This window comes from Hyperoodon ampullatus (assembly GCF_949752795.1).
Source record: "Hyperoodon ampullatus genome assembly, chromosome: 6".
NCBI classification, from domain to species: Eukaryota; Metazoa; Chordata; class Mammalia; order Artiodactyla; family Ziphiidae; genus Hyperoodon; species Hyperoodon ampullatus.
This window is the reverse complement of record NC_136919.1, coordinates 29,981,789-30,008,091: the sequence shown is the minus strand read 5'-3', so window position 1 is coordinate 30,008,091 and position 26,303 is coordinate 29,981,789. Positions and strand designations below refer to the sequence as shown.

General features: G+C 34.9%; 1 protein-coding gene across 1 annotated transcript in view; it reads right to left on the bottom strand.

Moving 5' to 3' along the window:
- Nucleotides 1–2,183: 2,183 nt before the first annotated feature.
- Nucleotides 2,184–26,303, bottom strand: part of SMC2 (structural maintenance of chromosomes 2) — a gene marked incomplete at both ends in the record, with an annotated part of 51,286 nt that continues 27,166 nt past the window's right edge. Inside the window, 9 exons of the mRNA XM_079705812.1 lie at nucleotides 2,184–2,342; nucleotides 3,244–3,391; nucleotides 6,436–6,596; nucleotides 9,941–10,057; nucleotides 12,394–12,594; nucleotides 14,506–14,700; nucleotides 18,143–18,286; nucleotides 19,321–19,514; nucleotides 24,972–25,096. Coding sequence (XP_079561938.1) covers nucleotides 2,184–2,342; nucleotides 3,244–3,391; nucleotides 6,436–6,596; nucleotides 9,941–10,057; nucleotides 12,394–12,594; nucleotides 14,506–14,700; nucleotides 18,143–18,286; nucleotides 19,321–19,514; nucleotides 24,972–25,096 — 1,444 coding nt within the window. The remainder of the gene's footprint in view (nucleotides 2,343–3,243; nucleotides 3,392–6,435; nucleotides 6,597–9,940; nucleotides 10,058–12,393; nucleotides 12,595–14,505; nucleotides 14,701–18,142; nucleotides 18,287–19,320; nucleotides 19,515–24,971; nucleotides 25,097–26,303) is intronic.

Genomic DNA, 26,303 nt, shown 5'->3' with positions numbered 1-26,303 from the left:
ACCACATGGAAGAGGGATTCTCAAGTCTTTGCTTTTGCATTTGCTGTTAGCATACGTGAAATACCAAAACAAAAATACAAGGAATCCTTTCTTCAAATGTTGGCAGTTCTTCCTAAAGATAATTTTCACATGTTGTGCATACTAGTCATCCAGACCTCTTTTAAATTTACTATGTACAATTAATGCAGATGTTTGAGCTGTCAGAGAGGTAGTGTATAATAGGTTCTGGAGACCAACTACTAAGATTTGTATCTTGGCTCTGCTATTCACTAACTGTATGAACACTGTGGGCAAGTTTCTTAACTTCTCTGCTCAATTCAATTTCGTCAGTTATATAGTGCTGATGACAACAGTTACTTATCTCACTGGATTATTACTAGGATTACTAGGATTAAGTGTGAAAGTGTGCAAATGAAAATAGTGTCTGATGTATAGAAAAAGCTCAATAAATATTAGTTACTCATATTATTGCAGATGTTTGAAACAAATGTTCCCATTCCCCTTAATGTGTTCCCTCTAATCAAAGAATAATGACATTACTCACAAAAATTTGATGTTTGGGGATTTCCATCACAAAGCAAACAAATAGAAAACTTGTTAGCAGAGGAAACAAAATTAGTACATATGCAAAATATTCAATCCTGTAAGTTACTTATAATTCAAATAGCAATTAAATACCATTTTATAACTAGTAAATTAGAAATATTAAAATTAATAGCCAGGTCTGACTAGGTTTTAGTCAACAGGCATACTATATTGGTGACAGTGTGAACTGATGTAATTCTTTTTGGCAAATGATTTGCAAAACATTTGAAAAGAATTATACTTACGTCTATTGCATGTGATACTGGGCTTCCTGTAACTCAGCATTTTCAGCTTTGTCTCCTTCTCCTCCCACAGTGGACAGAACTAATTCCATATTGTCTTTCCAATGTGCCCCACAGTATTGGTTACCTGGGTGTTATCTGACATGCTCAGATATGATATGAGGACGAAGGATGAGAAGTATTAAACCCAGGCCAGGAAGTATGAGCATACATTAGGAAAAGAATACCACAAAGAACTGAGACTCAAGTATTAAGAAATGTGGGGCCAAAATAACATACCCAAGGTCAAATTAGATCGTGTCAGAACTTTCAAGATTTGGAGTTTGGAACACATGGTTCTAGGGACATACTAAGAGATACTAAGAACCATATATAGTATTCTTACAGTGTTTATTAGTGCCATCTTTTGAAATCTTAAAGGAAATTCATGGTTTTAAGCTGGAAAGCAGAGGACACTAAGAAATATAATAATCATCAAATTTTGAATCCTTTTGGTAGAACAGATGGATCTATTTATTTATATATATTAGCTCCTATATTCTCACTCACCAATAGATTGTTATTGATTGGATTATGAAAAGGCTGACAAAAATATTTGAAATTAGGAGACTTCAGATAAACTTGCAACAGAGAGCAGCATGCAACATACCTTTCTCCCAAGCTTTTATTAAAATACTCATATTTTTAAAAAGCCAAGACTGCACAGACCAATTACTAAGCATACAGAAACATGATATTCAAACATCATTAAAATGACAGAAATCTTTTAAGATCTGTTTCCCATCTGAGTCTAAATCAAGGATCTGGCATTGTCCTCAAGGAGCTAACCACAAATAACTCAGTCCATGCCTAATAGCTCTCTTTGTGTTCCTTTTGTTGGTCCAGCTACTTGCTTTATAATTCTTCCTTACCTGAATGACATTATTAGCAATAGAAAACACACAATTATTACCGTAGGAATTAGCTAATTATTAAAAGCTGATTATCAGCTATATTTATACTATAATTTAATTTCATCTGTTTCTTTGTAATTTTGCTTTTACATACAAAATTTACCACCAAATATGTATCTCTGGCTCCCTAATATATAAAAGACTTGTGTAAGGAAAAACATTTGATGACATACATAAAATCACAATCCCAGTAATTGGACCATAGTTAACACTAATTCAGAACAGAGGAATTTATGCTCATTTATAAGTGATTATATAAAGGAAGAGAAAATGGGTTAGGTAACAAAATGATTAAATTTTTTATATGAACAAATTACATGAATCCCCAGTTCTTAAAAAGTTTATGTTTAAAAAATAAGTCAAGGTGAAAGAATAGATTTGTACTTTTAACTTCCATATGTGATCATTTGGGTCCTTTTGCCTTGGATTTGGTTTCCTTCGGAACTTTTCCATTTTGACACTGAGTAAATCTGGCTACTGTAGAAACACCATCCACAAACTTGGTTTTGAAAAGGACGTTTGCATTGTTGAACATACCTTCCTTTAGGGACACCACAATGAACTTTAGGGAAAAAGAAAAACAGCATAAAAAGTACTTTTTGCAGTATCCTTGAAGAAGTTCACTCTTTTTATACTGAGGTTAAGAATCATTTGGAGATACTGTGATTTTGTTATTGCTTTAAATGCTTGGCTCCATGCATATGCACATCCTCAAATGCAAGTAACAAATAGTTATTATTAGGCACCTCAATGAATTCTTTCCATAGGCAGCTTTAGGAGTCTCTTAATTTTACTTTGAGTACTTCATTACCCAAGTTACTATCTTCTGCTGGTTGGCTGCTTGTTGCTATCTTCTCCAGTTAGTATCACTAGTCTTGTTGCTAGCTCTAAATGCCGCTGTTAGCTGCTAAAAAACTGCCACAATAAATACACAGTCTATGCTAACTATGGTAAGTGAAGCCTCCCAGAATTGTTCAATGCATTATCTATACAATCATATTTAGTAGCCTTAGTTCCTGCAGCAACAGTTCAATAAAAACAAACTGTTTTTAGCTTCAAGGGTTTTTTAAATCACTTTCTAGGAGGAATGAAGAGTACCCCATCAAGTGCCACATGATTTTCTGATATATTTTTCAGGTGTATCCTTGAAACAGTCTTGTTTTGATTGTGCATCTTCTGGCAGCTAGCTAGAGAAAATAATTACCCTAAAAAATTCCAAATTACAAAAAAATTAGATTCTCCCTCATGTTACAACCTATAATTTATAATTCCAGGCTCTTTTCTTTAATAAGAGACAAAACCCTCTTTCCTTCTATACCCATTTGAATAGAAATATATTTAAAGAGATACATAACACCTTAGTATTCCTCAATCCTGAATATCTTATTTATATTGACCATAACTAAAAAATAGTTTTAGAAAACAAACACTAGAACTATTCTGAGACTTTTTTTGGTTCTTACCTGAGAATGTGTGAAATGAGTACGTAGCATCTGTCCAATATTCTGAGTATGAGAAAGATCCAAGGCTGCATCTACCTCATCCAGGATGTAAATTGGGGCAGGTTTGAACAGCAGCATGGACAGTATTAATGACAAAGCCACTAAAGACCTAAGAAAAGAAGGCCGAAAGAAAAGCTGTCAGAACTTGATTTTACCACCTTTTACCAAAGCACTGAAGCAAATCTGCTATCCTGTTACTATTATGAATAGTGCCGATTTAGCTAAAAGATAGTTAGAGAAAAAAGAATCTTAAGTTTCAAACTTGAAAACTTTTGTTTCATTAAAATGTTTTTTACTTTAGCTTTCCATTTTTCCCTCTCTTCAACAAGTTTTATTTTGAATAAAACAGGTATATATTCTTCTTTCCTGTCAGATAATTAGGATGTTATATTTGGCACCTAACTTTAAGAAAAGATCATATTAGTGTTAATAGTTTTCTCTTTCTCTCCCTAAAACTCTTTTTCAGTTCTTTTCTACATCCCCTTTAACTATAGCTGTTTTTGTTCTAGTCTGGAATGAAGAAATATAACAATTCTTATATTTTTCTTAAATATTTCATTAAAAAGCCTTGTTTATTGTAAAACAAATGTTTAGAATTATTTTAAAATAGTATTAAAATTACAATAACATCTGTAGCACACTTAATTCTATAACTTCAAATATCTCCTGGCATGCAGCACTGCAGTAAATAGTCAGTCTAATGCTTACTGTATTCCAATAGGGTGTTTAATAAGAAACATGTAAGTGGGGAAAAAAATTGTGTGTATAAGTAGAGGGGGTCTAGGAAGGTGAAACCAAAATTTCTAGCAAAGGAAATGAATGAAACAGTACAATAAAAACCAAACAAATTGATCTTTACTGCTATAGAAGGTAGCTGAGGTCACTCAAGAAACCTAAAATTACTTTTCAGTGTCTTTCTCTGTACCAAATATTTAAGGCACTGAGCTTAAAAACAACTCAACAGTTAAACTACTATGCTGGATTATGGTATATCTGAAAATAAGTTTATATCATCTTAATTATGGAAATAATTTTTAGATTCCAGTAAGAAAATAGGCATACATTCTCTATTTTCCTCAAAAAATTTTGTAGGACTTTGGCAAAAACAATTAAAGATGCTGTGATCTAAATTGTGGAATTCAACTTTGATTGACAGGCAGCAGAAGCTGTCTTTTTTGACTTAAAATATTTTAGAATTTTATCAATAATGAAAAATAAAGAGTGGACTTCTATTCATAAAAATGACAAAATATTTCATAAGAGAAATTAACAGGTCTTAGTATTTTCTACATCCATAAGAGAAGAGTTACATGATGGCATAAAGCACATGAGAACAATTCAAGAACTGTGGGCTGTACATCCTGCAGGGGAAAAAATACAAAATTAATAAGCATCTTCAATTATATTGATAGTCACAATTTTCTCTCAGGAGGTTTTAATTATTTGGCTCTCTGAAGTTAAGAAGTTAGGCCAAATGACTTTCTAAGTTTCTCTCAATATACTGATTGTCTGAATCACGTGTAAGGCTGGGAGAAACTTCCCTGAAGCCCAGAACATGCCATTTCCAGTACTCTTCTTTCATTTATGTAGATCCAAGTTTCCATTTGGTATCATTTTCCTTTCACCAGAGAACTTCCTTTAACTTGTACAGTTCTGCTGGAATCAAATTCTTCCACCTTTTGTTTTTCTGAAAAAATATGTTGCCTTCAATATGAAGAATATTTCTACTAGATACAGAATTCTAGGTTGACACATCTTTCTTTTAGCACTTTATAGATGTTGTTCCAGACTTCTGGCTTGCATAGTTTTTTGGGTTTTTTTTTTTTTAACATCTTTATTGGAGTATAATTGCTCTACAATGGTGTGTTAGTTTCTGCTTTATAATGGCTTGCATAGTTTTTAACAAGAAGTCTAAAGTCATTCTTCTTTGTTCCTTGGCACTTAATATGCCTTTTACCTCTGACTGCTTTTAAGATTTTTCTCCTAATCACTGGTTTTCAGCAACTTTATATGACATGCCTTGCTGTGTTACTGTATGTGCAGGAAGCAGGTGTGTGCGTTTATCTTACCTGAGGTTCACAGAAATCAAGTATGTGGGTTTACAGAAGTCATCAAATCTGGAAAATCTGGGGCCATGATTTTTTTATGTTCTTTTGTTTTACCTCTTCCTCTCCCTTTGAAACTCCAATTACATGTATGTTAGCTCTCTCAATATTGTCCCACGGGTCACTGAAGCTCTTTTTGTTTTTACAGTTTTGTGTTTCTAAGCTTGGCTTGGCTTGAATAGATTCTATTGATATGTTTTCAAATTGAGTCATCTTTCTTTTATTCTGTCGAATCTGTTGTTAATTTTATGCAGTAAACTTTTCCTTTCAGGTAAATTTTTTATCTCTAGAAGTTCCACTGGATTCTTCGTTGATAGCTTCCATTTCTCTCATCACATTCTTTTTTTCTTGTAAGTAGTTAATGTAACTCTTTAACCTCCTTGTCTGCCAGTTTCATCACCTGTCATTTCTGGGTCTGTTTTTCCTCTGTTATGAATCATATTTTCTTGATTTCTGTCTAGTAATTTTTATTAGATGCTGAACACTGTGATTATGTTGTTTACAGTCTCAACTTTGTTGTCTGTCTTTAAAGCATCTTGGGCCTGCAATGAACCTTTGCTAAGGGGTGTCTAAAATAGCCTTCACTTTAGGGGTAGTGAAAATGTAATTCTAATGTGTAGCTCTCTGGGGTTTCCCCAAATTCTAATCTGTTTCCTTCATTTAGTAAGACTACTGGGCTTTGTGTGGGTTTCCCTCCCTGCATCTGCAGTCAAAAAATTGCTCCTAGGGAGAAAGCTAGGGTAAACGCTGGACTCAGCACTTTTGTTTCATTTCTGTCAGGTATCTCCTGGGTTATCCATTTTCCAGTGTCTGAAAGTAATTGTTTCTCATGTATTTTGTCTAGTTTTCTAGTTGCTAATCCTTATTTCTACTTTGTTGCCTACTATGTTAATCAAATGTCCTAACTAAAATTTGTAGTCTCACATATTAGGCTCCTTAAATTCTACATGCAAATATAGCAAAGCAAATCTGAAATAAAATTGGGAGGCAATGAGATGTTGGACTCTAATAAAATAAGAGGATTATTGCAAAGGGATTACTCACTCACCTCTGACCACCACTAAGTTCAGTTAGGTTTTCTTTCCAAGTATTTCCTAAGGCAACCTTAAACTCCAGACCATCCAATACATTTTGCCCTTCTGGTGGTGCAAGCATAGCATTAGCACCGGGCAAAAGAGTGGAAAAAATAGATCCAAAGTCCTTGTTCACCTGGATAAAAAAATGATATTAAAATATCAGAAGGTTTTCCAAGAAGAACCAAATGATGTGTATATACACAAACCAGCAGGAGCATTTTGTTGTCTGTTACCCTAGCTCTGAGGTTGGCAAGTTATGGTCCATGTGACAAATCTGGCCATGCCCGTTCATTTATGTATTGTCTATGGCTGCCAGCAATATAGTCTAGTGGTTGCAACACAGACTATATGGCTCTGAAATACTTACCTGTCCCTTTACAGAAAGAGTTTACTGAGCTTTGCTCTAACTTCCAGGGGAAACTAGAGGCTATACCTCTAACTCTACCATGAAGTTTTTTTTTTTTTGGCGGTACGCGGGCCTCCCACTGTTGTGGCCTCTCCTGTTGCGGAGCACAGGCTCCGGACGCGCAGGCTCAGCGGCCATGGCTCACGGGCCTAGCCGCTCCGCAGCATGTGGGCTCTTCCCAGACCGGGGCACGAACCCGTGTCCCCTGCATCGGCAGGCGGACTCTCAACCACTGCGCCACCAGGGAAGCCCTACCATGAAGTTTTGATACAACAAAAAGCCATGGTTGCCGGAATCCTCAGAGACACCCAATTGGATAATATAGGAGATTGAACTTTCAGCTGGAGAAGAAAAACAAAAACTTTTTGGCATAAAATGTTCTCTTAAAAAATTTGTTTTCTGCTGACTGGTATGGTAAGGCCTGTGGTTATCAGCTAACTTTAAGAAGGCTAAGATCAGGGTGAAGTCTAGGAGAAAAAGAGGCATGAAATCAAACCAGATCTGTTAAAGGTGTTCAATGGTTCTTTTCTATGCTTCTTCTCAAAGCCAAAGAAGTTAAGGTATCAAGGGACAGGAACAGGATTGAGCCCCAAAAGAAAAAGGCTAAAGAAGCTATTTGGCCTATTCCCATAAAGGCTCAGCAGAATATTACAGAGATTTAGGACCAATATTCTAGACTGTAACTGAGTAATTTTTGTGCATACACACTTGATCAATGCCTTGAGAATTCAGCCATCTGTCTTCAAAGACATGACTAATAATCTTAGAGAGTTCAGCAGACAAAATTGAGAATGTATACATGCACACACACATGTGCACACACACACACGAGGATTTGACATCCATGTTCTCTAGGGAAATCTCCACCTTCAAGTATAAAATTCAAGTGTAAATACACTTTTTATGAATATTTGTAGTAATAAGGAAATCTCCTAGACATAAACAGTCTCCAAATATAAATTTACTAAGGAACACATATCTTAAGAACAACTGCACACATGCTAATACCCTACACAGAGAAAGTAAATTCTAGTTTTATCTGGGATAGATTTCCAGAGCTAGGCAAGGTTCATCACAATGAGGAGAGGATCACTGTCTTTTCTAGGAGAATGACTGACAGAAGATAGCATAGTATTTATACACACCCTGTTCTTTTTTAAATTTTTTGACCAGGCAGGAGAGAGGCAGCTCAAAACTAAGACTACTAATTGCTACTAAATCCCAAAGATGACCATGGATCCCATGTGGAAATTCCTCCAAAAGGGAAAAGACAAACTTATCAGTTAATGGGTAGAGAAGAATATAGATAAGAAATAAACTGAATTTTGAAATTCCAATAAGGCTAAGAAGGAAACAAAAAAGCAAAAAACACAACCAGTGCCTAAAATACTCTGGCTTTGTGAATCAACTATACTTGAAGCCATAAGGAAGTAATGTAATGCTGATAATAATAGTACCTACTTCATTAGGTTACTTTGAGAATTAAGTGAGAAAATTAATAGGAGAATAGTGCCTGACATATATCATAAGCACTCAATAAATTTACTTGCTTTGGGAGAACTTTAGAGACTGGGGAAAAATCAGTTTAAAAGATAAATTTGTACTCACACTAAATCCAGGAACCATGGGGAAAACAAAAGACAGAATCTCTCAGATCTAGTGTTAAATCCACATATTGTCCAAAAATAATGGGGCCAACTTTTTGCAAGCATTTTTAAAAAGACAAATACTACAGGGAGACTGAACAATGAAAATAAGTTGTAGAGCAGGAAAAACAACGCAATTGAAAGACATAATTGTTCTGTCATTACCAAAAATAAAGTTCCCAAAGAATTAAAAAGAGAAAAAGAGGTAAGGTGCCAGTTAAATCCCAGAGGCCCAGGCTTGTTAAAGTACCAAACAGCATAGTAACTACGGAATCTTTTGAGGAGGAGTCTTTTTCTATGGTAGATACAGGAAAACTTCACAGAAGAGGCTAAGGAATTATCCTAAAGGAGACAAATCTATGCAGCCAGGGAAGTAGAAATAATAGTAAAGAACCTTGAAATCTGCCAAAGTTGTCATAAAACAAAACAAAAATGGTAATCGGGCTTCTGTTGCATATGAATCCTGGAAATGAATACTGAACTTCCTTGTTTATTACCCAGTTCTACTTCTTAAAGAGCAACAAAAGGCAATTTTAACTTTAGTTCTAATTAGGAAAAGCGAATTCCACTTTTTCTACCTTTTGACTGTTAGGATATTAGGCTATTTCACCTTTCTAAGCTTGTTTCCTCATTTGTAAAATAGAGATAATAATTATCAAAGTTATGGAATTAAGATAATTCATGTAAAATGACAGAACTGCTCTTAATTATAATATAATAATATAAAATTAATATTACTTTATAATTATGTAATTATTAATCTAACATGTATAAAAATCCTTTGCTAAAAACCTAAGAATGCCTAATACTTATGAATTCTGAAATGCAATTAATTTATAAGTGGTAAGGAATACACAATCTTGCTATAGAAACATTCTGAGAACTAATATTTGACCTCTGTGAGTCTGGGCAAGAGAAACTGAAGAGCTAAGAACTGAAGGGGTCCTTTGGAGAGGTTTTCCAACAGTTAGAGCTTCCCCAATGTGAAACAGATAATGCTTCCAGTTTTAAGCAGAGGATGAGTGGGACTATAGCAGATATTTGGAAGAAACCTTAGATACTGTCCAATATTAGAACCTATGATCTCATAAGAAGGAAAGAGGGTAAACAGTAACCCAGACCCGGCAAACGATGTAAGAAGGAAAAATGTAGAAATCTAGAAAATTAGAAATTTAATATAGCTTAGGAACCAGAGAAGTAGACTATGAGAGCATGATGGAATGACATAACTTACCTTTGCAAATCAGTAGTAAAGTCCAAAAGGACAAAATGCTTTAAAAAGCCTGCAAGGTTTTAATTAAGGTCTGAGCTGTGCTTCAAACAAAAATTAGCTATTACAAATTCATCTTAGAGTACAACCCTATTGACTTTATCTTTCATCCTTTCCTCATACAGAATAAATGATACAATTTTTGGCTCAAATACCTTTTGCCAAGCAATATTTAGGGCTTGGTTTTTCTTCTGGTCAAGGTCTTCTATAGTTGCAAGGATTTTGGATTTGTCATTTTCTACAATTCTCTTCTTCTTCATCAAGTCATTATACTAGTAAGATAAAAGGCATACTTAATTGGGAAAACACAATTTCCTTTATATTCTAGAATTCAGTCAAGAATAAAGATATTTCATTATTTTTGTATGCAATATATACAACTCCTATTTACCAAAAAGATATACTACATTGAGTTATAATGTAAGCCAAATTAAGGAAAGTAAATATATCATCTATATGTAAAATTCAATTACTATAACTGAGAATTTATAGGACAAGCTGTTGAAATATTTTGACTCCACTAATATTCCCTTATCTTCCTAGCAGCCAAGGCAAAAAGAAAATTTGTCATATGTAAACTCAAAAGTAGCCCTTCATGCTTAAGAAGCAAGGTCAGTCTTAGCAGTGACACAAATAAAATTTTAATTCTTCACCATGATGTATAAAGTCCTACATAAATTGGATCTTATTTATCTCTGAATTTTTGGCATCACACTCCTCCCCAGGCTCCAGCCATATGGTCTCTTTTTTTCAGTTTCGTGAACATAATAAGCTCACTGTAGCCTTATGGCCCCTGCATTGTTCTTCCTCTATTTCTAACATAACAGGTGCCTAAAGTTTCCACTCAAACATCACATCTTCAAAGTAGCCTTCCCTGATTAATGTAGAAATTTACTGAAAAAAATTCTGAGGGAGGCAACAGAGGGAGAATAAACCATGAGCAGCAGCAAAACTTTCTAAAAATCCTTTTAACTTATTTCTCCTCAAAGCCTCACATTTCAAGGAGCTTCAAATTCTCCCTGAAAAACTCCAAGGAAACTCTAGTTTCCTTGCCATCCCTCTCCTTTGTGGAGAGGAGGTCTTAGGAGCTTGGCCATATTTTTATCCTATTCCTTGCTAATTCCATACAGTTTCTTATATGTGGTGACACAAAATATAACAAAAACCAAAAGGCCAGCTGCTGATCAACAATAGAGCCTTCCTCTCTGGTAAAGAGACGGGAGTTGGTAAATTCTTTTAAAAAAATATTAGCCCCAGTTATCATTATCTAATGGAAGCAAACAAGTAAAAGTAAACAAGTTTCATGATGTTAAGTAGCTCAAATTCAGAAAAAATATTTCCTTTCCAAAAAGGTGCCATATATTGCAAAGCTTTAATGAGAAATGTAAACCAGCAGGAACATTTTATAGAGAGATCACAGCATGTGCATTATTAGACTGTTCAGCATCTAACATAATATAGATTCTCTGTAGACACTAATGTCAATAACAATTTAAAAAAACCTGTTACCAAAAAATTTGTTAAAAGTGATTGAGCTCAAAGTATTTCCATCTTTACAGAGCTCTCATTAACTCTGTTATACAAATTCAAACAGAATTTTACAGAATTAAAGAAGGTATAATATAAAATTACTCAGATTGCTATTTCCTATGGAGCCATCAAGAATAGGAACTGCTTTCTCCTTTGGGTTTTTCTAGGGACATGCAGACTAAAAGGTAGGGGAGATGGATAACATTATCAAGTAACTGAGAGCACTAAAACAGAGAAGATGCTGCTGCATTTACAGATTAGTAAAACAGTGTTTATGTATATAACAATCTTAGCCATTTACTTATGTGATGGCTCCAGTATATACTGGAGTCAAAGGAAGACAGGAGTTATGGAGTGGCTGACCGTGAGGAGGCAGACAGCAGGACACAGGTGTCCCCCACTTTTCGAAAGTTTGCTTTACACCCCTACTTTTACAAGAAAAGGTAAAAAGCACAAATAGTGTTCAGCATGTGTCTTGCAGTGGCCCTTAGAGAAGCAGCACACACCCCGAGCAGGGAGAGCGGCACCATCAAGCTCCTCACAGGGAACACCAGTAAGCATCTCAGCATTAAGCCGCCAGAGCTTTGAACTGTGTTGATGAGCATCTGTGCTTTATCTCAGTTTATTTTGTGCATCTGTTAGCAAGGTGTGCCCTAAGGTAATTGCTTCTTTGCTTTATACCATTTCACAGGAATAGTTTCACAGGATTGGTGCTACTTTTGGACAGTGGGGGAAACCTGTACTCTATTTTTCAAAATCTTTCAAAAAGGCAAGTGAAAGAAATGATAGAAATGTGAAGAGCTAACATGACCAAAAATGTTGTTTTTATTTACACCAAAAATAAGAAAGGAGTTGGAAAAGTCATTCAAGGTAAAACAGAATATATAACTGATGATGCAAAAAGAATGAAATAAGAAAAGAAATAACTGAAAAGGGAGAAAGAGAAAACGCAAAGAAAACAAGTTATCAAAAGCATCAAGTAAAAAATTGACTCTAATAATCGCCTCAGGGGTTATATGAAGCCATCAATGCTACTCATATTCTGAAGTGGCCAAATAGTCATAGCAAAGTGACTTACCCGCTCTTCAGCTTCTGTCAGTACATTCATAGCTCTCATATTGACATTTCTTCCTAGTTTCTCCTTCATTTCTTGCAACTTATGAAGTCTCTGACCAGCTTCTTTTGGGTTGTTAGTTTTGAAATCATAAGTGCTATTGGGTTGCCCAAAGAGGTGTTTCTCTGCATTAATCCAGTCATAATCTTTCAACATTTTGGACACCTAGCCACATGTGATAATGATAATAGAATGATATCATTGCTTACAAACCTTTATTTAAAAATTAGTTTCTTAAATATTTACTAATTTTAAACCAAACATTTGGGAAAAAAAATCCCACAATGACACATTTGGAAAAAATGAGATTCACTGTTGACAGTGAACCTATAATAAGTATGAATATTTTTACCTGGAGGATAGGTAAGAAACTTGAGACTATATAGAAAAAGATCTTCCAATTACTCAAGCATGAGAGTAAGAGCCAACTCAAGAGAAATAGTTACAAAGTGTGTGTGTGTATATACACACACATACACATATAGAACATCTCCATTATAATGAAATACAAGATGAGGCTCCAGATTTTACCAAATTCAATCTATTGCTTCAAAAAAACAACTTGTGAAAGTTAAAAGTCTTATAAGAATACTTAAGTCACAGATCTGGTAAAATCATGGAAGCCTAATCCTGAATGATATCTAATAATTCTTCTGGAAATTATAATCTAAGTAATAAACTGTCCTAAATATTGACTCTATCCCCTTGCCACCCTCTTTTGACAAGGCACAGTAAAATACTTCTTCATATAATATAACCAATTAAAGTTTTTTTAATTATAGTGCTTAAGGAAGACTTTCTTCTACTAGAATTGTTCAAGGTTGGTTCTGACTGGTAGAATCTAATCCTCATCAATCATCCTTATTAATTCCATAGGTACAGTCTCACCACTAGAATCCAAAGTAAAATAATCATTTCTTTCCTGCTGATCTGTAAGCTCTATGAACACATTCTGTGTTCATGTTGCTCATTCTTATATCTTTAGTGCCTGGCATAGTATGCAATAAATATTTGACAAACTATGTATTTCAAAGAATCCTTGACTTTTTAGCAGTTCCACTTACAAGTCCTTCCTTCTACCCCCTTCCCTTAACTGTAAATAAAATCCCCTAGCAATCACCAATACTAGCATTTTCAATTATAAAAAAAACATTAACAGTAATATTAGCATTGGTAATAATTCAGTGAATCCACTAATAGGAGGCTACTAGGAAAGCAATACTAATAAAATACTAGGATATTATGACATGGCCATAAAAAAATGTTTTTTAAACCAAGTAATGAACCTGAACAGATACTCATGGCTCTTTCAGAGAGGGTGGAAGACTGTTTTGTATGTTCTTATCTTTTTGGAATTAAATCTCTTGTATTTTTATGATGTTAAAAAGATTTAAAAGGCACCAAACTGTTACACACCAGTAAGAAAACATGCTGAGTGAATTACTAAGACCACATAAATGCAATCTCTTAACTAAACAACGAATTTCTACAAAACCATGTATTTTCTCTAAAGTACTTAAAGCACTGTGACACATGAAAGAAAAAAACTTCAAGAGTGACCAAAAAACTGTGGGATAACTTCAAAAAGATAACTGCTTGGCAAAACATCAGATTTCAAATGAGGCTGCTAAAACTGACTATACCCGATCCTCATAAGGGCATCCAGAAACCATTTAAGACGTTATTTTAGAAGTTGCCTGTGTATATTTCTCTGTGAGTTCCCTAAATTCAATTTGCAGTAAGGTAAAGAATATATATATTATTACTACTAACACATTAATAACTAGTTCTATGAGCAACTGGGGATAAAAACCAGTCATTTCCATAGGAGACCACTCAATATTTGGTTAAAAACATCTTGGAGATGGAATAAACACCTGAAATTAAATTTAAAAATAAAACATTTTTGCCTCTTGGTGATTGCTGAGGGGCAGTTAACATAGTTGTAAGCCTCAAAATTATGTTACACAGTAGTTCTGCCATTTATAGTAAGGTCTTCATTGAGCAGTTTACCAGAATATTTCAACACAGAGGCAAAAATGTGCTCAAGGGTAAAAACGAACAACACAATCGTGCCTTTGCAGCAGCATCTTCAGCTTCCCGTTTATGTTTGCTGATGTTGTGGTCCAGTTCCTTGATTTTAAGCTGAGATTCATTGTTTTGCTCCTTATGTTTTGCTACTTCTGCATATTTAGCTTTAACTATGCTGTCTTGGGCTGTTATCACTTCTTTTTGCTTGGTCACCTCTTCTTGAGCTTTATTTACTAACTCCTAAAACAGATAATTAGAAGACAACATATAGCAAGGTAAGATGGAGACATTTTTAGTTTACTGAAAGATCATCTAACAGACTTCTGGGCAAGATGGCAATGTGATTACAGACAGGTAGTCATCTAACCCTCTACATTTTATATCCCCATTAAAATGACTAATGAATTTACAGGTAAGTGAAAACTTGTATTAACACTAGAAAAAAAAAAAAGGATGGGATGTATTGTTCACGCTGAAAGCAACAATGTTTCTGCAAGATACAGTGTAATTGGGATCACCTCAGGGAGGGGGACTACCCCCCGCCCCGGGAGGTGGTCCTGCGCCGTCCGCCGCCTTGTGAGGTCTCTCAAAAAAGTGGCATTTTGGGGAGTTTACAAGATAATCTGACAGACTCCCAAATGACATTTATTAGTAGGGGCAAAGAACAGGGGTGGAAGCAAGTAAGCTGGCATTTGTTCCTTTCCCTTCTACAGAAGTAAGCCATAGGGACTTTACCAGTGGCAGTAGAAAGTCAGTGTTTCGTTCTAGCAGAGGGATCAAAACGGAGATATGGAAGAGGAAGAGAAACTTTTTTGAAGAAATGGATCTGTGGCACAAAGGAAAACTTCTTGCTTTGACTCTTACTATCCCCCACCTCCCGAGGCTGAAGTTATTCAACCTCCAAAGTGATAATGACAGCTGGGATTTAGTCTATCAACTCTCACCTCCTCCCCCTCAAACCTCTTTGCTAGATCTTAAAAGTCCTTCTGGTAAAGATATGGTCACAGACTCACACAAATGTCTGAAAACAAAAAAACCTAGCTCAACTCAGATTTAGGTAGAGGGAAAACAGATAAGTAGAACAACCTGCTAAAAGACTCTGAGGAAGAACAGATCTCTGTAAGTGATGAAAAGCACCAGTAAAAATTTAGGAATTTTTTAGGCATGCTCATTAGAAAACAAGATCATTTTGAGTAGTAAACGATACTTGACATTATGGTTAGGTTATGAATGTGCCATAAATGCTTTAATTTCCTTATAATGTTTAATTTGTCTCACTTAAGGTCCTTTGCAGGAGGAAGATAAATCACAGCACTCAGCTAAAAAACCCAAAACAAAAACCCATGACAAAATCGTGTTTATGAAGAAGATTCCCTCATGCCTAGAGGTTGAAGATTGCATCACGGGTATGACTGTTTCAATCTTTACAATGGTAAGAAAAAACAAGGAAATCTATCACTTAAAATTGAGCAAAAATAAAATTTTAGTTTTGTTTGAACCTAATTAGTTAGTAGGCAATTTCTCTTCTTAGCTCCCTGAGAGTGTCCTTAGTTACTCTTATCAGCAAATGGAAACAATTTAGAATGTAAAGCCTGAAAGAACCACCTTTACAAACTAAGTGATCCACTTTATAGTTTTCCATAAAGAGAAATGGATGCCCTCTTTATAGAAATATGTACATGTTTTGATTTTATCTTTATTTAGATAAAGGAAGAAGTGGCTTATTTTACTTCCACATTTCTCTTTAGAAACATGACATCTAATTTTTAAAAATTCCACAACATGATGTCCATGAAAGATGGTAGAAAATATGGAGGAACGAGATGAAAAATGAGATTAAAAGACAAGTCAGAAGGCAGAAAAGAAACTGTAGAAAGTGTAATCAGCAACACAAAACACAAAGCTGAAAAGCATTTCTATCCCTTATCTTCAAAAAGAGTAAAGAATTGTTATTCTGCTATTGGTATGATAAATAATGTGTTAAAAAAAAACAACAAAACTTGAATTTAACCACAAACAGAATGAAGAGGAAGGAACTACTTTCTAAAACACTGCATGCTACAACAATTAAAACAATCATCTCGGGCTTCCCTGGTGGCGCAGTAGTTGAGAGTCCACCTGCCGATGCAGGGGACACGGGTTCGTGCCCCGGTCCGGGAAGATCCCACATGCCGCGGAGCGGCTGGGCCCGTGAGCCATGGCCGCTGAGCCTGCGCGTCCGGAGCCTGTGCTCCGCAGCGGGAGAGGCCACAACAGTGAGAGGCCTGCATACCGCAAAAAACAAAAACAAACAAAAAAAAACAAACAAAAAAAACCAATCATCTCAAGGGAAAAACAACAGAAAATGTAAAAGCTGATGACAAAAGGCAAAAACACACTATACTATAATGTAGGTAAAATGGATGGAACTCCCCTGTTAAAAGCTGTTATATTTTAGTTAACATGAAGATCAATGATATATTACTTACAAAAACAGTATCTATATAGCCACACAGCAGAACACTTAAAAATGAAAGTTATATTGAAAAAACAAAAGTGGGTACACTTTGTACAGCATGGTGACAATATTTAATAACACTACTGTATATTTGAAAGTTGCTAAGAGTACATCTTGAAGTTCTCATCACAAGAAAAAAAATTCTGTAATTATGTATGGCTACTAGACTTATTGTGGTGATTGTTTCACAATGTATGCAAATATTGAATTATTACGTTGTACACAGGAAACTAATATAAATGTTATGCTAATTATATCTCAGTTTTAAAAAGCAGGAGTAGAAATAATATGAAATAAAACAGAATTCAAGTTCAGAATTAAAAAAAGGGTTAAGAGGGTATCCAATACTCATGAGGGACCATTTCTAATATTTGTAGGTAACAGAAATGTCTTCATAACATTTGAAAGCCCCTCAGCCCCAAATCCACCCTTTACTTCCTGCTTCTGAGATGGGGACATTTCTCCCTTGCCAGGTGCAACAGCATGAAGCCTCATCAGTAAAGGATGCTATAGGGTCACTGTAGAAGGAAGGGGCTTTACTTCCTGGTCCAATGTGCTTTTCTCAAAGGCAAGCTTGTCGTGCAGGGGCTAGCAGCTTTCATGGCTTCCCCTGGCATCCCAGCTTGTCCGCAGGCTGGGCACCTCCCCATGGCATCCTGGAAAGCTATTTCCCAGCAAGTGCCCCTGTGTAGCACTTTCCTATGCATGATTTCCCCTAGTACTCCACCAAACTCCACCACCAGTGGGCCACAGTTATCTTCTCCAAGTAGATGTGGTTCTCAGCCCTGCAGGTAAAATGGGGCTCCTTTCCAGATTTGTTCCTTCCAAGGGTGCACTGCCTCAGCCTTATGGGTAACGCTGTTCCCTGTATCTGCTGTTCATATAGTCTTTAGAGTTTTCTTTATCTCTTAGCAATCAATGCTGCATCATTCCAAACTCCTGTTATAGTTAATAATTTTTATTTAAACTTTGCCTGGTCAAACTACTGTGTAGTTTTTGTCTTCTGAATAGACCTGGACCAAAACTATTAGTAATATTTCAGGTCTCTTTCTGGATTGGTAATCATTTTAACTCATCATGACAGGAGTGAAGAGACTGAGACCTCTAAAGTCAAACATCTTCAAGCCACCATTTCAGAAGTAGATTAACATCTGTAATTTCTCTAATACGGTTAGTAAATCTTACCTTATTTTTAGCCACCTCAGCTGCCATTACTGCAATCTGACCTTCATAGGATTTGATAGCTTCATTTACAGCTTCAAGCTGTTGTTCATTGGATGCATGCTCTCTCTTGAGCTCTTCTACCTCCAGGGTGATAGCTTCAACTTCCTATAAGAAACACAGCATCTGGGCATTCAACAGGTTATTAACTACTGAAAAATAAATACATGCATGTCAACAAAATTAGTAAGATTCTCAAGCAAGTAAGACCCATAGCTTAGTTACTCAACTACCAAAACATGTAAGCTACTTCCAAAGAAGAAAGAGGAAAGGAAATTTATTTTTCTATATTAAAAAAAAAGACAAATGTACATACAATTTTTATGGGTCCAAAGAACTTTGTATAAACTATATCCTTTATCCTTTTATTCCTATAGGGATAAACAATATACAGTTCTACATAGCAGATAAATTAACAGAGGTAAAGCCTTTTAAAAACAATTATTCAGTGACAAAAAAATTAGTTTCTTAACTTTCTTCTTTCCCATTATAGCCTTTAGTTCTTTAGAAAATACTGTGCAAGCTATGAAAGAATCATAAAGTGGGTTAAAAAAACAAACAAAAAAACTATGAACAAAAGTTAGACTTAAGGGAAATTGTACAGAATAGTGATTGAGCACAGCCTCTGCAGACAGAAAAACGCAGGTCAAATTCCAGCCTTGGCACTATCCAAAAGATATAATCAGATATCACCAGTCTATGATCGAATAGCACTTTGTATATATAACATGCCTGGTCTTACATCATTCTTTCACAGTGTATGCATGTTCACAAAGATGATCAAACAGAAATGTCAACAGTGAATCTCTGATACGACACAGCTCTGTGTACATGATATAAGCTTTGTTCCACTCTTGAATGAAACATTTACCAAAAGGCAACTTTGCTCTTTCTCCAAAATTAGCAAGCCAATGCAACCCCTATTCAAAATTACTTAACACTTAATTCCAGGGTTTCAGAGTAAAGCATATTTTAATTTGACTCGTAAGATGTGTAATGTGTCTCCTAAAGAAGTACATCTCACTTTTGGATTTTGTGATAAATACCGATGAATAAGGCCAAGGCCAACCAGTGGTGCTCTACCACCTTCAGTTCTATTCTGATGTTAAAAGATTAGTTCCATTTCAAAACAAAGTTATTACCTGTTGTTTTTCTTTCATTTTCTTGGTAGAAGCATCTGCCTTAGTTTTGGCACAATCTAGTTTTTTCTGTGCATCCTTCAGTTCTCTCTCTCTTTCAGCTTCTGCGTTTTTCATTTTATTCTCCAATACTTCATATTTTTCTTCTGCTTTTTTTTGAATTTCTTTGGTGTTTTTTAAGGTCTCCTCACTTTCCTCTGCATCATAAAGCAGATAAATATGCCTATGTGAGGTCTTCCAACAACTATTAACAGGTATAGATATTAATGGCTTACAAATTCAACTTTTAATAGAAGAAAAGGTATGGAAAGTTGGAGCCAAGAGTTAAAAAAAAAATCAACTGTTCTAACCTTATTCTAGAAATGGTATATTGAAACACAGATCATGCCTAAAAGCCATACTTGAAATATCTAATGATCTGTAAAGAAATTATTTCCAATCACATGAAATTGAGTAACATAAACTTTACCTACAACTTAACTTATAAAAAGATCACAGACCATCTTTTTTTTTATATGACTGTATGCTTCCTAACATCAGAACTGAGTGTGTAACTAACTATGGTATTTTCTTTTTATTTTAGTTAAAAGAAAGCTTACACAGCAAGGTCCTTTTTGACCCACCTCCTAGAGAAATGGAAATAAAAACAAAAATAAACAAATGGGACCTAATGAAACTTCAAAGCTTTTGCACAGCAAAGGAAACCATAAACAAGACCAAAAGACAACCCTCAGAATGGGAGAAAATATTTGCAAATGAAGCAACTGACAAAGGATTAATCTCCAAACTTTATAAGCAGCTCATGCAGCTCAATAACAAAAAAACAAACAACCCAATCCAAAAATGGGCAGAAGACCTAAATAGACATTTCTCCAAAGAAGATATACAGACTGCCAACAAACACATGAAAGAATGCTCAACATCATTAATCATTAGAGAAATGCAAATCAAAACTACAATGAGATATCATCTCACACCAGTCAGAATGGCCATCATCAAGAAATCTAGAAACAATAAATGCTGGAGAGGGTGTGGAGAAAAGGGAACACTCTTGCACTGCTGGTGGGAATGTGAATTGGTACAGCCACTATGGAGAACAGTATGGAGGTTCCTCAAAAAACTACAAATAGAACTACCATATGACCCAGCAATCCCACTACTAGGCATATACCCTGAGAAAACCATAATTCAAAAACAGTCATGTACCAAAATGTTCATTGCAGCTCTATTTACAATAGCCAGGAGATGGAAACAACCTAAGTGTACATCATCAGATGAATGGATAAAGATGTGGCACATATATACAATGGAATATTACTCAGCCATAAAAAGAAATGAAATTGAGCTATTTGTAATGAGGTGGATAGACCTAGAGTGTGTCATACAGAGTGAAGTAAGTCAGAAAGAGAAAGACATATACTGTATGCTAACACATATATATAGAATTTAAGAAAAAAAATGTCATGAAGGACCTAGGAGTAAAACAGGAATAAAGACACAGACCTACTTGAGAATGGACTTGAGGATATGGGGAGGGGGAAGGGTAAGCTGTGACAAAGCGAGAGAGAGGCATGGACATATATACACTACCAAACGTAAGGTAGATAGCTAGTGGGAAGCAGCCGCATAGCACAGGGAGATCAGCTCGGTGCTCTGTGATGGCCTGGAGGGGTGGGATAGGGAGGGTGGGAGGGAGGGAGATGCAAGAGGGAAGGGATAAGGGAACAGATGTATATGTATAACTGATACACTTTGTTATAAAGCAGAAACTAACATACCATTGTGAAGCAATTATACTCCAATAAAGTTGTAAAAAAAAAAAGAAAGCTTACAGTTTACTTCATAAGCAAGCTTACTTAGTGTTCCTTGCTCCTTTATTTTTATTCAAGGAATCTCTTATTAAAGTAGAGAAGCACTGTGAGAACATGTCTAGGATGAAGCATAGTAAACATATTACCTCTAAATTTATAATTTTAAAAATAAAAAAGTAAGATGATAGAATGAGCATGTTATGGTCACAACTGACATACGCTGTTAAGCGTTAGGACCTAGGTACAAATATAACCCTAAAAGCCATGATTAGACAATTTCCTATACTACTTTTCATTGTAGAAATGTCATTCCAAGAAATCAAAAGAGAAATAAAAAAAATACTTTGTCACAAATGAAAATGGAAATACAACATACCAAAACTTACATCATATGTAGCAAAATCAGTTCTAGCTATGAGTGAAGTTCATAGCAAAGTTCATAGCCATAAATGCCTACCTCAAGAAACAAGAAAAATCTCAAACAGCTTTACACCAAAAATCTGTTGTGTTTCTATACACTAAATAATCCCATTTACAACTACATCAAAAAGAAAAACAAACAAAGCCCAAAGTTAGCAGAAGGAAGAAAATAACAAAGATCAGTGTGGAAATAAATGAAATTGAGACTAAAAAGAAATAGAAAAAAAAATTAATGAAACTAAGAGCTAGTTCTTCAAAACTGCCAAACTTTTAGCTAGACCTAAGGAAAAAAAGAGACTCAGAGTCAGAAATAAAAGATGAGATGTTACAACTGATACCACAGTAATATAAAGAATCATAAAAGGTTACTATGAACAATTTTACACCAACAAACCAGGCAATCTAGAAAAAATAAATTACTAGAAAAGACAACCTATCAAGATTGAATCATGATGAAACAAAATCTGAAAAGAGATTAGAAGGAGATTTAGTAAGTAATCAAAAACCTCCCAACAAACAGAAGTCCAGGATTAGACGGCTTTACTGGTGAATTCTAACAAACATTCAAAGAACAATTAATACCAATCCTTCCTTCTCAAATTCTTCCAAAAAGCAGACAAGGAAGAAATTGTTCCAAACTCATTTTGTGAGGCCAGCATCATCCTGATATCAAAACCAGACAAGGACGCCACAAGAAAAGAAAATTACAGGCTATTATTCCTGATGAACACAAATGCAAAAATTCTCAACAAAATTTTAGCAAACTGAATACAACAATACATTAAAAGGATCATACACCATGACCAAGTAGGATTTATTCCAGGGATACAAGTATGGTTCAACATCTGCAAATCAGTCAATGTGATACATAATATTAACAAATGAAGGATAAAGTCATGGTCATCTGAATAGCAGAAAAAGCATCTGAGAAAATTCAACATCTATTTATGATAAAAACTCACAATAAAGTGAGTACAGAGAGAACATACCTTAACATGATAAAGGCTATACATGACAAGCTCACAGCTAACATCACACTCAACGGTAAAAAGCTGAAGGCTTTTCCTCTAAGATCAGGAAGAAGATAAGGATCCTTGCCTACTCTCCACTTTCATTTGACATAGTGTTGGAAGTCCTATAGCAATTGGGAAAGAAAAAGAAATGCATCTAAAGTGGAAAGGAAAAAGTAAAACTGTCACTATTTGCAGATGACATATTATAAATAGAAAACCCTAAAGACTCCACCAAAAAACTGTTAGAAATAATAAGCAAATTCAGCAAAGTTGTAGAATACAAAATCAATATATAAAAAATCTGTTGTGTTTCTATACAATCCCATTTACAATTGCATCAAAAAGAAAATACCTAAAAATAAATTTAACTAAGGAGGTGAAGGACATGTACACTGAAAACTAGGAAACACTGATGAAAGAAATTGAAGACCGAAATAAATGGAAAGATATTCTGTGCTCACGGATTGGAAGAATATTGTTAAAATGTCCATACTACCCAAAGCAATCTACAGATTCAAGTCAATTCCTGTCAAAATTTCAATGGCATTTTTCACAGAAATAAACAATCCTAAAATTTGTATGGAACCACAAAAGACCCTAAACAGCCAAAGCAATCTTGAAAAAGAACAACAAAGCTGGAGGAATCATACTCCCTGTTTTCAAACTTTATTACAAAGCTAGAGTAATCAAAACAGTATAGTATTGATATTAATAACAGACAGGTCAATGGAACTACTGAATAGAGAACCCAAAAATAAACCCACACATACATGGTCGATTAATTTATGACAGAGGAGTCAAGAATATACAATGGGGAAAAGACAGTCTCTTTTATAAATGGTGGAAGGAAACTGGACTTGCAAAAGAATGAAACTGGACCACTAAGACCATACATAAAAATTAACTCAAAATGGATTAAAGACTTGAACATAAGACCTGCAACCATGAAACTCCTAGAAGAAAACACAGGTGGTAAGCTCCTTGACATAGGTTTTGATGATTTTTTGGATTTGACACCAAAAGCAAAAATGAACAAGTGGGACTACATATCAAACTAAAAAGCTTCTGCACAGCAAAGGAAACCATCAACAAAATTAAAAGGCAAACTACTGAATAGGAGAAAATATTTGTAAATTATATATCTGATAAGGGGTTAATATCTAAAATATATTAACTCATACAACTCAACAGAAAAAAACAACCAAATCCAAAAATAGGCAGAGGACCTGAATACACATTTTCCACAGAAGACATACAGACGGCCAACAGGTACATAAAAAGATGTTCAATACTAATCACCAGGGAAATGCTCATCAAAACCACAATGAGATATCACTTTGACCATTAGAATGGCTATTATCAAAAAGACAAGAAATATCAAGTGTTAGCAAGAATGTGAAGAAAGAGCACACTTGTACACTGCTGGTGGGATTGTAAATTGGTGCAGACACTATGGAAAACAGTATGGAGGTTCTTCAAAAAATTAAAGATAGAACTATTGTATGATCCAACTTTCCACTTCTGAGTATTTGTCTGAAGAAACCAAAGACACTAACTTGAAAAGATATCTGCACCCCCATGTTCACTGCTGAATTATTTACAGCAGCCAAGACATGGAAACAACCTAATAGTCCACTGATGGATGAATGGACAAAGAAACTGTGGTATATACATACAACAGAATATTATTCAGCCATAAAAAAAAAAAAAGGAAATTCTACCATTCGCAATAACATGGATGGACCTTAAGGGCATTATGCTAAGTGAAATAAGTCAGAGAAAGATAAATATCATATGATCTCACTTATATGTGGACTCTTAAATATCCTAGCTTGTAGATACAAAGAAAAGATTGGTGGTTGCTAGAGGCAGGGGTGGGGGAGGTGAGTGAAATAGATGAATTTTTAATTTTATAAAAGAGAAAAAAAAAAGAATGAAAATACTAGTGAGGGAAATAGGCCTGTGAATATTGTCCTAAGGAACAAGACAAATTTAAAACTACCATATACAATTAAATTCTGATTAAAGGTATAATATAGGTTCTTAAAATTTGGGACAGAGGTAGCTATAAATTGAATTACACATTAAAAAATTCTATATAACAAAAATACTATAAACATAAAACTAAAAGACAAGCACATAACAAAAAAGATATTTGTAATGTGGTGATCTATAAAAAAAATCAGGACTCTTGTGTATGAGAACAATAAAAACAAGCTATGAGCAACCCAATTAAAAAAGGGCAAATTAATAGAGAATTATTAAAATATTTAAATTGAAAAATATTTTTTAAAATTAAAATATTTAAAGTAATTAATGCAGATAAATATATAATAAACACAAGAGCTGCTAAATACCTAAAGTAAGGTTATCAGTAGAAACAGATTAGCACAGAATGTTTTTGTCTTACCAATGATTTTTTTAAGAGCATCTAATTCTTCTTGTTGCTTGTGATATGAGCTTTGCTGAAGCTTGGTTTGTAATAAATCTGCCTCCTCAGTTTTCATCTCCCACTGCTGTTTTAGTTGGCGATACCTTAAGAAAGAGAAGTTTATAATAAATGACAACAGTTTTTCTGATGTTAGAGACATACTTTTAAATAACAGGCTCTTACCCAAAACAAACTCATACAACATAATATAAGATGCCACTGGTTACAAGACTCGTTTTGATAACTTCCGCATTTCTGAGGCATCAATTAAACTCGTTTGACTTGGTTACTGAAGGTAAACAACCCTAAATGACCAAGACCAATTGTAACTATCCAGAGAAATATTCTTAATTTTAGAAAATACTAATAATCTTTGAATAAATAGGTTTCCTTAAAAATAACTCCTCCCGGGCTTCCCTGGTGGCGCAGTGGTTGAGAGTCCGCCTGCCGATGCAGGGGAAACGGGTTCGTGCCCCGGTCTGGGAGGATCCCACATGCCGCGGAGCAGCTGGGCCCGTGAGCCATGGCCGCTGGGCCTGTGCGTCCGGAGCCTGTGCTCCGCAACGGGAGAGGCCACAACAGTGAGAGGCCCACATACCACAAAAAAAAATAATAATAATAAAATAACTCCTCCCACTGATCCTTATCAAAAAGAAAAACTCCATAACAGCTCCCCATCACAGAAATAGAATACATAACAATTATATAATATTTCAAAAATTTTGTTATCTATTAATCCCTAGTTTCAAATGTTAAAAAAATAATATTGTTCCCTACATTTTGTAAGGAGACTGGTAGTTTAAAATGGCACAGTACTGAACTTAAACATTTGCAAAGCACTTTTTTTGCAAACCCTATAATCCTCCCCCAGTTCTGGATGCTTCAAGTTATTTCTTTGGAAGGTATTTTGCTAATTCAGCTGCAGTGAAATTTTAAATTACAGTAAATTCAAAGGTTGCTTGTCACTAGAAATTCATGAGGTTTGAGGAAAAAGTAAGGAAGCAACTTATAAAGCCTAAGTACTCCCTTGAGTATTCTTGTCTGAGACTGCTTGACAGCATAATTTTAACTTCAGTCATTTTCCAACTCATTTAAAAATGTAAAGTGTAGAAATGTGAAAAAAGATATAAGCTATTTTCCTGATATGATCTATGAAAGAATGGCTTTAGTTGACCCTTCCACTCTCATTTTTCCAAATCTATTTCTCTTCCTTAACCTCTGGGCCACAATTAGTCTACAAGACAACTCTGCAGAATAAATGATCCAGTATTGCTCAACAAAGTTAACAGTTCCAAGCCAAATGTAACCACA